Source organism: Mobula birostris, chromosome 12 (genome assembly GCF_030028105.1).
Source record: "Mobula birostris isolate sMobBir1 chromosome 12, sMobBir1.hap1, whole genome shotgun sequence".
NCBI lineage: Eukaryota > Metazoa > Chordata > Chondrichthyes > Myliobatiformes > Myliobatidae > Mobula > Mobula birostris.
The window spans coordinates 87227442-87240055 of NC_092381.1; the positions used below are offsets into that span (position 1 = coordinate 87227442).

Below are 12614 nucleotides of genomic sequence, written 5' to 3' on the forward strand. Positions count from 1 at the left end.
CTCACTAGATTTACTTCATGCCCAGTATATTATTCCCAAATACCTTGTGGAAAATCCACTACAAAGCAGCACCCCAGTCACGGATTGTTTTCAAGCTTATCTGATTTGAAGTTGAGGATGTATTTTTTATGCTAGGTGGCTGCAGAGTCCTGATTCATGTGAAGCAGAATGTCTTTCCTCTCCAACCTGAATCCAAACAATCACAGATCTGGCATGCAGTGCCACCTTGCCATTTTTTACACACTGGGGTATATCTAAACTAATGTCTTGACACCATTCTGCCTTTCATCAAAGTAATTTATTCATAATAGTTAGTGATCCAATATTCTGCATCAGATCAGCTTCATTGCAAACCAATATAGGATCACATCTAATTCAGTAATTTTAAATTCTAAGGTGTTTATTCAGTGAGGAAATTCACGTAATTCGTGACAACCTTGATGTGCTTTCAGTGGAACTTTGATCTCCTCTTGTTAGTTCAACTGCCTATGATATATTCATAGGCTTCTAGTACCATTCACTTAATTGGTGGGGTGGATTAGTTTCCATAATTGTATCAGAAATACTTTGATTTATGATTCACATGTCCTAAGAATTATTTAGCCTTTAGAGTCCTGACAACACTAGACACTGAATTATTTTATGATGTCTGACATTTTTTATTGAAATGCTCTTAGCATCCTTCCATTTAAGCACCATCACATGTTTATAGGGGAATGGAAGATTATGAAATCCTACTTCAGTGTTTTACAGTTGATCAGCTACTTACACAAACAGTATGGTAAGCTCAGTATCTGAGGAGTAACGTGCAAGGTATACTGGTTCTCAGTATTTGTAAATTAATTTGATATGTGCACTTGCCCGACAGTCTGGTGTTGGCTCTGAAGTGCTCCCAATCTGGGAAGAAATGTGGGTTGTCTACTGGCACGTGTCTGTGAGGACATTGCTAACTACAGTGTAGTAGGCTGGTTATTGGCTAATGGTAGAGGGAGACAGCGAAGGTTATGCATGAGCTCATGTTGGCAGGAGGTGTGGGCCATGTACTGGTGCAAGGTAATTTAGGTTGAGCACTGGCTCACGGTCGGGAAAGTTCTGTCTGGCAATGCCCCATTGTCTTTGGTATGTGATTTAAGCATATTGACTCTGAGTTGGAAGGAAGAAGTGTGGTGTACGGTGGTTCACAATGTGAAAGCTGCTTTGTGGAGTACATACTCGCTGAGCTTCTGAAGCATTAATTGTGGTCTCTGCACAGATGCAAGGTCTGAAGGCTGTAGCATGGACCAGGCACTGGCTCACTGACCTCTGGGATTCAATTCACAAACTACGTTTGGTGAATTGTGAATACATTGATTTTGCAAGCATTTAGCAGACTGTGAGTTTAAAGTTACCTTTATTTGCATGGTGGGTGATTATGTCTCTTCCTAAATGAAAATTGGTGCATTACAGGGGAACTTAGGATGGTGTTCAAAACTTTTGGTTTTGTATATAGATTTGTAGTATCAGCATTGCACTTTTTGACACTTATTTATTGCATTTTAATGTTTTTATTACTTACTACTCCAAAGATTCACTGGCATTTGAAAGGTTTTTTTTTGTTGCTGTTCCACTAATAGGATGACTATATGGCCCACTAAATGTAGACACAATCCAATTTTCTTGATTCCATCAATCTCACATGAAGCATTAGCTCATGATCCACAGAAAAAGACCCTGACCCTCGACTGATGGGTTGGTCAAAAATATATATAAAAAAACAGTTCAAGGGCTAAGCTATTTACTGGGCACAGTAAAAACAGCCATTCATATTGTTGCATTGCTTGTGTCATAGAAACTCAACTCTGTTAGGGAGTTAAAAGCAGTGTACACTATAGTACATTTTTATTAGGACCTAACAAGATCAGTACTGGCTGTACTGGAGCAGTCTAACTGCTCATGAGATTAGACACACAAGATGGTTTTCTACATGGAAAATGAATAAAGGAGTAAGCTGCTGGGTAAATGGCATTACAGTACTATCAGGCATGTCTGTAAGTGATATATGACAAAGTAGTTGGGGTTGTGGCCATTGGATCAAAACACATATAAATTGTGGTAACATTCTTTAGAAGCATTTCAGTTCTACTCAGGCTTTGTAAGAAAGATGGAGAAAAAAAAATTGGATCCAGACAGAAGCAGCAAACAAAGTCACTTTACAGAGTACAAGTTGCATCTATTTCAAACATTCAAGGTTACTTAATGTCCTTTCGTGTACACATGTGCAAAGGAGAACAAAATAATTGTTACTCCAGATCCGATGCAGCAAAAAACCCACAAAAGATAAAGAGCATAATAATAATAATAAAGACAATAAGTATAAATACACGAAATAGCTTATATACTTGGATTAATTGTGTGTCCATAAGGAGTGACTGTATATAAGGTGGCTGACAGGAAATTATATAGTGGGGGTTGGGGGTATGGAGAGTTTAGTGGGTGGAGGTGTTGATCAGCCTTATTGCTTGGGGAAAGTAACTGTTTTTGAATCTGGTGGTCCTGGTATAGATGCTACGTAGCCTCCTCCTTAATGGGAGTGGGACATACAGTCCATTAGAAGGGTGAGTGGACCCCTTCAGGATGTCACTCGTCCGTTTCCAGTAGCTTTTTTTATATATATATATCTCCGCATTAGAGCCTTCCTGTCCACCATACTGAGCAGTGATGCGGTTTGTTAGGATGCTCTCCACTGCACATCTGTAGAATGACATGAGAATGGATGTTTATAGTCCAGCTCTCTTCAGCTTGTTCAGAAAGTAGAGGTGTTGGTGAGCTTTCCTGATGACGGTGTTGGATGTGTTCTGGCACCATAAGAGGTGTGTGAGATGTACGCTCCTAGGAGTTTGAAACTGCTTTTTCGCCAATGTATAGGAATGAGTGGTGTGTGTTCTGCTAAAGTCAATAACCATCTCCTTTGTCTTGTTGACATTATCAGGGACCACCACCCAGGTCATGCCCTCTTCTTGCTGCTGCCATCAGAAAGAAGGCACAGGAACCTCAGGACTCACTCCACCAGGTTCATGAACACTTATTACCCCTCAACCATCAGGCTCTTGAAGCAGGAAGGATAACTTCAGTCAACTTCATTTGCCCCATCACTGAACTGTTCCCACAACCTATGGACTCACTTTCCAGGACTTTTCCTCATATGTTCTCAATATTTATTGCTTATTTATGTATGTACTGTTAGTATTTTTCTTTTGTATTTGCACAGTTTGTTGTCTTCTGCACACGGTTTGTCTGTCCTGTTGGTTGTGGTCTTCCATTAATTCAATTATGGTTATTGGATTTATTGAGTATGTCCAGAAGGAAACAAATCTTTGTGTTGCATATGGTGACATACAATATATGTACTTCGATAATAAATTTACTTTGACTTTGGACGTTAGGGAAGAAGTTATTTGCCTGGCACCAGACCTCAAGCTCTTCCACCTCCACTATAGGCCGTCTCATCATTGTTGGCGATAAACAGGATTATATAGTTAGTGAAAACTAGATACCATGGTAAAAGAAGAGATGACTGGATATCAAATTGAACTGGTGTTGTCACAGGATTTTGGAAAGGCTTAAAGGATATGTGAAAATTTAATCTTTCTCCAATTGTGAAATAACCTTTAACAACATAATTGGAGATTATTTTAAGCTTAAACATTATTTAAAATAATTGCAGTTTTTCCTTATTTTGATAACTGAATTTATTGATCCTTTGGATGCATTCTTTAAAACTGAATAAACTCATCCTTCTGCCATTTTTCCTCATAAAATGGATCCCTGACAGAGGAATTAGTCTTGCACCCTGTCTCTGCATTGAACTCAGTTCAGGAAAATTTCTCTTGTACCTTGACAACCAGAAATGGGTGGGGGGATGTTAAAGTGAAATAATATTTGATCACTGCCTCCTCACTTAGATTCTGTTGTGTTTAAACACCAAGTGCTGAAATGCTGGAGGAACTCAGCAGGTCAGGCAGCATTTATGGAACAGTCAATAGTTTGGGACGAGACCCTTCTTCAGGACTGGAAAGGAAGGGGGGGGGAGACATCTTATTCTCCTCTTCTCTCACAGGCTCTGCTATAGCTCATCTAGAAAACATTCCTTCTTTCTATTTTATAAATTTCTTGTGCATTCTCAGAGTTCTGAGTTTAATCAATCGTCTTATGTGTGGAACTTCAAGAAATTTTTTTGGAAGGTGAGACATTATTATATAATTTTCAATTTGGATTTGTCTTTTCATGGTCCAGGAGCTTCACCTTCGGACATCATAAGCAGCACCACTAAATCAGTTTGAAATAATGAGTAATATTTTCTGCATTGTGTGGTGCCTATATCTGAAGTCACAACAATGTAAAAATCATTAAAATTGTAAGACTTAAGAATATGTGCAAAAGATACAGAGAGTCTGCAGAGAGATATAGATAGGTTAAGTGAGTGGGCAAGGGTCTGGCAGATTGGTAGAGGGACAGAATTTTAGAGCAGGGAGGTTATGCTGCAACTGTACAGGGTACTGGTGAGGCCACACCTGGAGTATTTCATGCAGTTCTGGTCTCCTTCTTGAAAAAGGATGTACTGGCTTTGAGGCAGTGCAGAGGAGATTCACCAGGTTGATTCCAGAGATGAGGGTGTTAGACTATGAGGAAGGATTGAGTCGCCTGGTACTGTACTCACTGGAATTCAGAAGAATGAGAGGAGATTTTATAAAGCAAATAAAATTATGAAAGGGATAGATAAGATAGAGGCAGGAAAATTGTTTTCACTGGTAGGTGAGACTAGAACTAGGGGACATAGCCTCAAGATTCTGAGGAGTAGATTTAGGAGATTTCCAAAATAAACTGATCACATAGCTATCTTTAAAAAATGAAAAAAAAATCACTGAGATTACAAAAATACTGTTGTCAGAGGATGACCAGGGAGAGAAATGGAGTTAGTTTGAAGGCTGCAGGTCAGAAGGCAGATGAAGCTTTGGTACAAGGATGATGTATGGGGAGAATGCAAAGATAGTGAATGATGGTACATCTGGATTATTTGCCATCAAGGAGGATGTGGGAAAGATACTGCATTTAGACAAAATAGAGAGATGGTAGGTCTGGGCATCATCAGCAAATTCAAACAGTTGGTGAAATTTGAGAATCTAGCAGATTTATGGAGTGGTCCCAGCACTGATTCCAGAGATAGTGTTTAATCTTCTCTCCACCCCCTTGTTGTGCTTTAACTGCTCTAAGAATGGCCACATTCCTGCCTGTTGGTGCAAAGTGAAAGCACATTAATGATTATGACCCAAAGATAATGGTGGGAAAGTCCTGAATAATTGCTTTGTTGTGAAACTTTTCCTGGTGTTTGGATGTGTTCTAATAGTGCTCATAGTCAGAGGACCTACCTCAGACTATCTAACTGAGAGTCAGAGGACTCACAGATTGGAGGAACACCACCTTATATTACAGTTCTGTAACCTGAGCATTAATTTCTCCAACTTCAGGTAATTTCATCCCCACCCCCTTTTCTTTTCCCTTCCCCATTCTGTCTTCCATTTTACCCCTTCTTCTCATCTTCCTATCACATCCCTCTGGTGTCCCCCCCCCCCTTCCCTTTATCCCATCATTCACTTTCCTGTCCTATCAGATTCCTCCTCCTTTAGCTATTTACCTTTTCTATCTTTCACCTCCCAGCTTCTCACTTCACCCCCTTTCCTGGCTTCACGTATCACCTTCCAGCTTATATCCCTTTTCTTACCCCACATTCTTTTATTGGCTTCTTCCCCATTCATTTCCAGTCCTTATGAAAGGTCTCGGGCCAAAACATCTATTTATTCCCCTCTGTAGATGCTGCCTGACAGCATTTTTCTGTCTTACTCATAGTCAGAAGATACGACAGCTAGTTTGTGTGCTATATTTCTGATTCACACTTTATTCATAGCTATGTGGCCATTCAGGAATCCTGCTGTCATTCTTTGGTGTAGCTCATTGGAGAAATGTTTAATTTACTGCAGTCTTCAATGTCAACTCTAACACAATAGTACTAATCAGATTTTTTTTCAATTTCAGAAGAACTAATAAGATTCTGACATGTGGAAACACTTGTTTGATATTTAGTGCTGTACTATAACTCCCTTGTGTAGATAGATGGCAGAGAATTAAGGATCTTCATCTTGAGAGCTGCTGGGTATACAAGTGGGACTGATGGTATTGTTCTGAAAGGTAGCATTTGCTCAGTGGACTGAATGGCCTCTCCTATATTGTAAGAAATGAAATCTTCACCCCTTCTGAATGTGCTGTCTTGTGTCAGTCAAGATGTTTTTCAGTGGTATTATGAGGTACAGCACCAAGCTATTAATCATCGTCTCTGCACTGATAGGTGACAGCTGGTCCTGCCAACACACAGGCATTTCCAGCAGGAGCATTGGATAATAGTCAGGAATTCAATTCCATCTTGTCTTTTTTTTTACTTTTACCAATCCAGGCACTGTAACCAATTACATTAATTTCATTGCTGCACTAAATTGGATGGCAAACTGTACAGGCAAGGGCCTACCCAAATTATATGGCTTTTAACCATGTAACTACAGAGTTTCTAAAGCTTTGTATCAATCTGACATATACTAGCTCAAACTTTTTGGCATTTCAAATGGAATTATTTGTTGCATTTTCAGTGACAGGTCAGTCATTTTTAAGTGTCTGGGCCACACTATCCAATCTGGGCTTCTTGCAGATTGATCTGTATTTATTATCAGAAATAACTCTGCTTTGAAGCAACATTTTGTACCTTTATTTGATCATTTTAGATTTTCATTTTAATGTTTAAATGCTTGGAAAGGTCAAATCCTTTATTTGTTGACAAGGTTAAAAAATAATTCTGCATCTGAAGGGAAGATGTGTGATTTTAGATTGAAATTTGTTTTAGCTCCTTATATTATTAGACAGTGGCTGAAACTTAACCCTTTCGCAAGTTAAGCATTAAATTCTATCTCTCAATTGCAGTCGATTGCTTGAGGTTTCCAGAAGAGACTGGGTCATATTTACAGAACCTTTATGCTCAATCGATCTGTCGTTCAGTATTATTCATATTTGTCAGTTTTTAAGTATGGACTATGACTGACCTAGGCCTAAAAGTAATTGATATTGCTGGATAAGAGGCAGGGCAAATTATTTTGAAATCAATATCCATACTTTTTACACAAGCATTGATGTGGATTATGGGCCCCCGTCTCTTGAGATTTGTGCACATATCGACCGAAATTGGGGAAAGCAAGCTCCCAACAATTCTGTAAGTGATGTATCCTTCAAGTGTGTTTTCATTTTCTTGCATCAAAGCTTTGCACTCATAATTACTGTCAACCTTTCCAGAGTGTTTCCCAGGACAAGGTGTCGGTAGAAAAAAATGCAGGTGGTAGTTTAAGGTTTTGTGCATTGTGTGTCGATTTTTATTAAATTAAATTTCTTTAAACAATTATATACTGTAGTTTTCCAGTTTCTGGGAAGATAATCCTATGCAATGGAGATACCTAATAAAAAGTTAGAAGAGCCATGAAAAAAATATGAATAATTACTGTACATAAGACTTGTTAAACTATGATGGGAAACTGTTTGGTTTCAGTGCTATATTATAAGTATTGATGTTGGTGTTGAAGAGTTTGTTCTTATGACTCACATTGTTAGCTCTCATTAGATGTTGAATTTTAGAAGTGCACATAATGCATATACAAATAATATATTATAACATGGAAGTTTGCTATATAACAAAATTAAATGGATCTGTTTCCTACAATCGCCAGTTGCAACCATTGAGGGGAGCTAGTAGACAAGTATATGGCAATATATTATTTTTTGAGCCGTTACCCCTCAAACAAATAAGAGGAAACAGTGAAAATAAGGGAGCAACTGGCTGAGTTTTCTGCTATACTTAAGACCTTCAGAAGTATTGTATATATAATTGCCATTTATCTTGTAATTACACATATCTAACCTCAGCACATTCTCTTACTTTCTTATACTTCCTGGCTCCCCTCTCCCCATTTTGCCTCCACTGTTCCAGACCTTTCTTTCCTCCTCTCAAGCTCTCATTTCCCCTTTGCTTTTCCTTCTCTTGTTCCTTTACCTTTGCTGCCTTTACCTCCAAGAAAGAAAATTGCATCAATTGGAACACAGGATCTGTGGTTCTCCATGTCCCACATCATTCTGATTTGGAAGTAAATTTCTACTTGATTACTGTTACTAGGTCAAATTCTGGAACTCCTTCCTCAACAAAACTGTCGGGAGTGTATTCACCTGAAATGCTGCAGTTTTTCAAGAAGGTAGCTTTCTCAAGTGCCATTTCCTGAGGAGATTGAGGCAAGTGAGGCTTCACCACACCCCGTCCCCCACCATTTAACTAATTCTTGGGTTGACTGTCATTTACTGGGTTCCTTATGAATGTGTAGCAGCGTACATCATCCAAATGGGACGCATGGTGGAAACCTACATCAAGGAGCACAGGAGATGTATCTGTTTGGGTTACTAGGAGAAAGCGGCAGTAGCAGAATATTGCAATGGCCATAGGATTGACTACAGCACGAAACCACCTGGTAAAGGAAGCCATTGAAATAAAACTAGAGGAAAAAGAATTTTAACAAAGACGAAGCTCTTGCTTTAAGTAATTTGAATTTCTGGAATTTGATTGTAAACAAGGTGGTGGAGCAGAAACCTGATTGGATGAAGTCTAACCAATCAAGAGGTTCAGACTAAGGAGTTATAAATGCCACCGAACTAGACATGTCCTGATGAAGATGGCAGAGTTGGTCATCAAAACGTCTATTAAATTGATACCTGTACCTGGCTGGAAGCCCGAGAAGAGTTTATTCAATTCTAACCTATTTTTACAGGAGCACCGTTGAGAGTGTCCTGACTAGCTACTTCACCATCTGGTACAGGAACTGCAAGGTATCCGACTATAAAGGATTGTGAGGACTGCTGAGAGAATCACCAGCGTCTCTCTATCACCCATCCAAGATATTTATCAGGAGTGCTGTATATGCAGGGCCCCTAGCATTGTCATGGATACCTCCACTCTATCCCAAAATCTCTTTGAACCCCTACCATCAGCAGGAGATACCATAGAATTAGGACATGGATTGTTAATGATTGGAAATAGCTTCTTGCCCCAAATCATGAGATTACTGGAACTCCCTGCCATCACCCTGGTCTCTTCAAGTATGAAGCACCAGTAGCATTCTATTGTTTACTTTTTAACTTGTGTTTAAATGCACCTTATGCTAAACGTCAGTCTTCTGGAATATAGTTTATTATTTGTTAACTTGTTTGTGGTAATATTAGTTTGTGTTTTATGTGAGTTATTTGTACTGTGTTGTGCACCTTGATTTGAGGAACATTATTTCATTTGGTGGTATACACATGTATGGCTGAATTAGAATGAATTTGAACCTGAACTTGAATTATGGCTGTGCAATACATCTCTTTTAGTGATGCCTAACTCTCAAAAAATGAACAGTTACAAGAAATTGTAAGATGGAGTTTGTTACTGACTCAATAACTCGATTACTTTTTTTAAAAAAATGCCAACAAGTGCTCCCATGTGAAACTTATCTGATTAACGAGGTATTCAGTAAAATATCCCACAGAGTATTGTCAACCATGGCATACATCTGTCTTTGAACCAAGACTTTGGTGTACTCTGTTCTTTATCTCAACAGTTTACAATTTATTCCCTGTGGTTTTTGGAAATTGTGGGGAAGGTGAGTGAAGGAGAAGGTTGCATTACTTCCATTTATCTTGCATCTATTGTTTGTTTTTTTACATCTCTGGGTTGAGGTAGGTGATATGTTTGTACTGAACCACCTGACCACAACTTTGTAAGCTGTATAGCTGTGATTATTCAAATGGATTACTGGGTACAGGACATTTAACCTTCAAATATTAGAAGTAATTCTGGTCTGGTCTGCAGGACAAACACATATCCTATCCCATTACTTCTCCAATTTGTTGTCCAGGATCTCTACCGAGTACTTTACTCAGAAGCTATTCGGGGAAATATAAAAATATAAAGTAATTGAGTGGCCAAAGGGAATTGTGAGCTTATGAAACAATATTGATTTTGTGATTATGGGTTCTAAATGAAACTCCGATTATTAAAAGCACCACTTTTAATAATCAGTGTGCATTAACATACTGATGGACTAAGATAGCCTTGTAAAATCACAATGTGAAGGAAGATGGTGGTTGTTCAGATAGATAGTGCATTAAATAATAGAGGTTAGAGAGAGACACCTAGAATATCACAGGATGTTAGTGGGAGATTCTGAATGGTTTATACATATAATAATGTATAACTGAGAATAAACAGGGCCTATACCTGATCCAAGAAGTTTAAATATTTTGAATATAATAGAAAAAAGAAATGGCTAGGAGAGAGTATGAGGCAATAATGAAATTCAAATTACATAAATTTCAAATCTGAAAATCATGATTGTTGTAAGTCACATTGATAGCCTATAGTTAATTCACTGGCATTCAGTTCTAGGTAGTTTGATTTTACATTATTTTGACTTATCATTTCCTCTAATGGTAAAAGGAGGAACTTGCAGTTATAAAGACCATAAGACTGTAAAATATAAGAACAGAATTAGGTAATTCAGCCCATTGAGTCTGCTCTGCCATTTCATCATGGCTGATCCCTTTTCCCTCTCAACCCCATTATCCTGCCTTCTTCCCATAACCTTTCATGCCCTGACAAATTAAGAACCTATCAGCCTCCACCTTAAATACACCCAATGACCTGGGAATGAATTTCATAGATGCACCAACCGCTGGCTAAAGAAATTCCTCCTTATCTCTGTTATAAATGGATGTCCCTCTAGTCTGAGATTGTGCCCTCTGGTTCTTCACTCCCCACTATAGGAAACATCCTCTGTACACCCACTTTATCTAGGCCTTCAACATCAAATAGGTTTCAATGAGATTTCCCTGTCATTCTTCTCATTTCCAGCAAGTAGAAGCCCAGAGCCATCAAATGCTCCTCATACAATAATCTGGAATAATTCTCATGAATCGCACTGTACTCTCTCCAAAGTCAGGTACATCCTTTCTTAGATAAGAGGCCCAAAACTGCTCACAATAGTCTGTGAGGCCTCATTAGTCGCTTATAAAGCCTCAGCATTACATCCTTTTATGATCAAGTCCTCTTGAAATGAAAGCTAACGTTGCCTTCCTCAACAACAACTCAACCTGCAAGTTAACCTTAAGTGAATCCTACATGAGGACTCCAAGTCCCTTTGCTGCTCAGATTTTTGAATTTTCTGCCTGTTTAGAAAACAGCCTATGTTTTTATTCCTTCTATCAAAGTGCATGACCATTCACTTCCCAACACTGTATTCCATCTTTGCTCATTATCCTAAACTGTCTGTCCTTCCGCAGCCTCTCTGCTTTTTCAACACTACTTGCCCCTCCACCTATCTTTATATCATCTACAAACTTGGCCACAACACAAAGCCATCAACTCCATCATCACTGTCGTATAACCTAAAAAGAAGCAGTCCCAACACTGAACCCTGTGGAATACCATTAGTCACCAGTAGCCAACCAGAAAAGGCTTCCTTTATTCCCACTCTTCGCCTCCTGCCAATCAACCAATCCTCTATCCATACTAGTATCTTTCATGTAATACCATGGGCTCATATCTTGTTAAGCAGCCTCATGTGCAGTATTTTGTCAAAGGCCTTATGATAATCAAAGTACACAACTTCCACTGATGTTGTCTATCCTGCTTGTTATTTCTTCAAAGAATTCCAACAGATTTTATCAGGCAAGATTTTCCCCTGAAGAAACCATGCTGCCTTTGGCTTATTTTATCATGTGCCTCCAAGTAAACTGAGACCTCATCTTAACAATCACCTCCAACTTCCCAACCACTGAGGTCAGACTAACTGGCCTATAATTCTTTTTCATCTGCCTCTCTGCCTCTTGAAGAGTGAAGTTACATTTGCCATGTTCCATTTCTCTAGAACCATGCCAGAATCTAGTGATTCATGAAAGACCATTCCTAGACAATGCCTCCCCAGGCACCTCTTTCAGAACCCTGGGGTGTAGTCCATCTGGTCCAGGTGACTTATCCACCTTCAGACCTTTCAACTTCCCAAGCACCTCCTTAGTAATAGCAATTGCACTCACTTCTGCCCGCTGACACTCATGAACTTCCTGCATACTGCCAGTGCATTCCACAGTGAAGTCAGATGCAAACTACTTAATTAGTTTGTCCGCCATTTCCTTGTCCCCTGTTACTACCTCACCAACATCATTTTCCAGCAGTCTGATATCTATGCTCACTTCTCATACTATTTATATATCTGAAAAAACTTTTGGTATCCTCTTGAATATTATTGGCTACCTTACCTTCATATTTCATCTTCTCCCTCCTTATGGTTTTTTAGTTGCTTTCTGTTGGGTTGTAAAAGCTTCTAGCTTTCCATTAATTTTTGCTCTATTATATATGCCCTATCGTTTACCTTTACGTTGGCTTTGACTTCCTTTGTCAGCCATGGTTGCATCATCCTGCATTTAGAATACTACTACTCCTTTGGGATGTATCTGTTCTGTGCCTT

At 38.9% G+C, this 12614-nt stretch overlaps 1 protein-coding gene across 4 annotated transcripts in view; it reads left to right on the top strand.

Annotated features, from left to right (window-relative positions):
• acbd6 (acyl-CoA binding domain containing 6) overlaps positions 1 to 12614 on the top strand; it is a 215730-nt gene that overhangs the window by 154043 nt on the left and 49073 nt on the right. The window contains exon 7 of one of the 4 annotated variants that reach the window (XM_072274297.1): positions 2969 to 3571. The exons of the other annotated variants lie outside the window; for them this stretch is intronic. Within the exon in view, the coding sequence (XP_072130398.1) occupies positions 2969 to 3223 (255 nt within the window). The 3' untranslated portion in view covers positions 3224 to 3571. Of the gene's footprint in view, positions 1 to 2968; positions 3572 to 12614 lie in introns of those variants that run through there. 4 annotated transcript variants of the gene reach the window in all.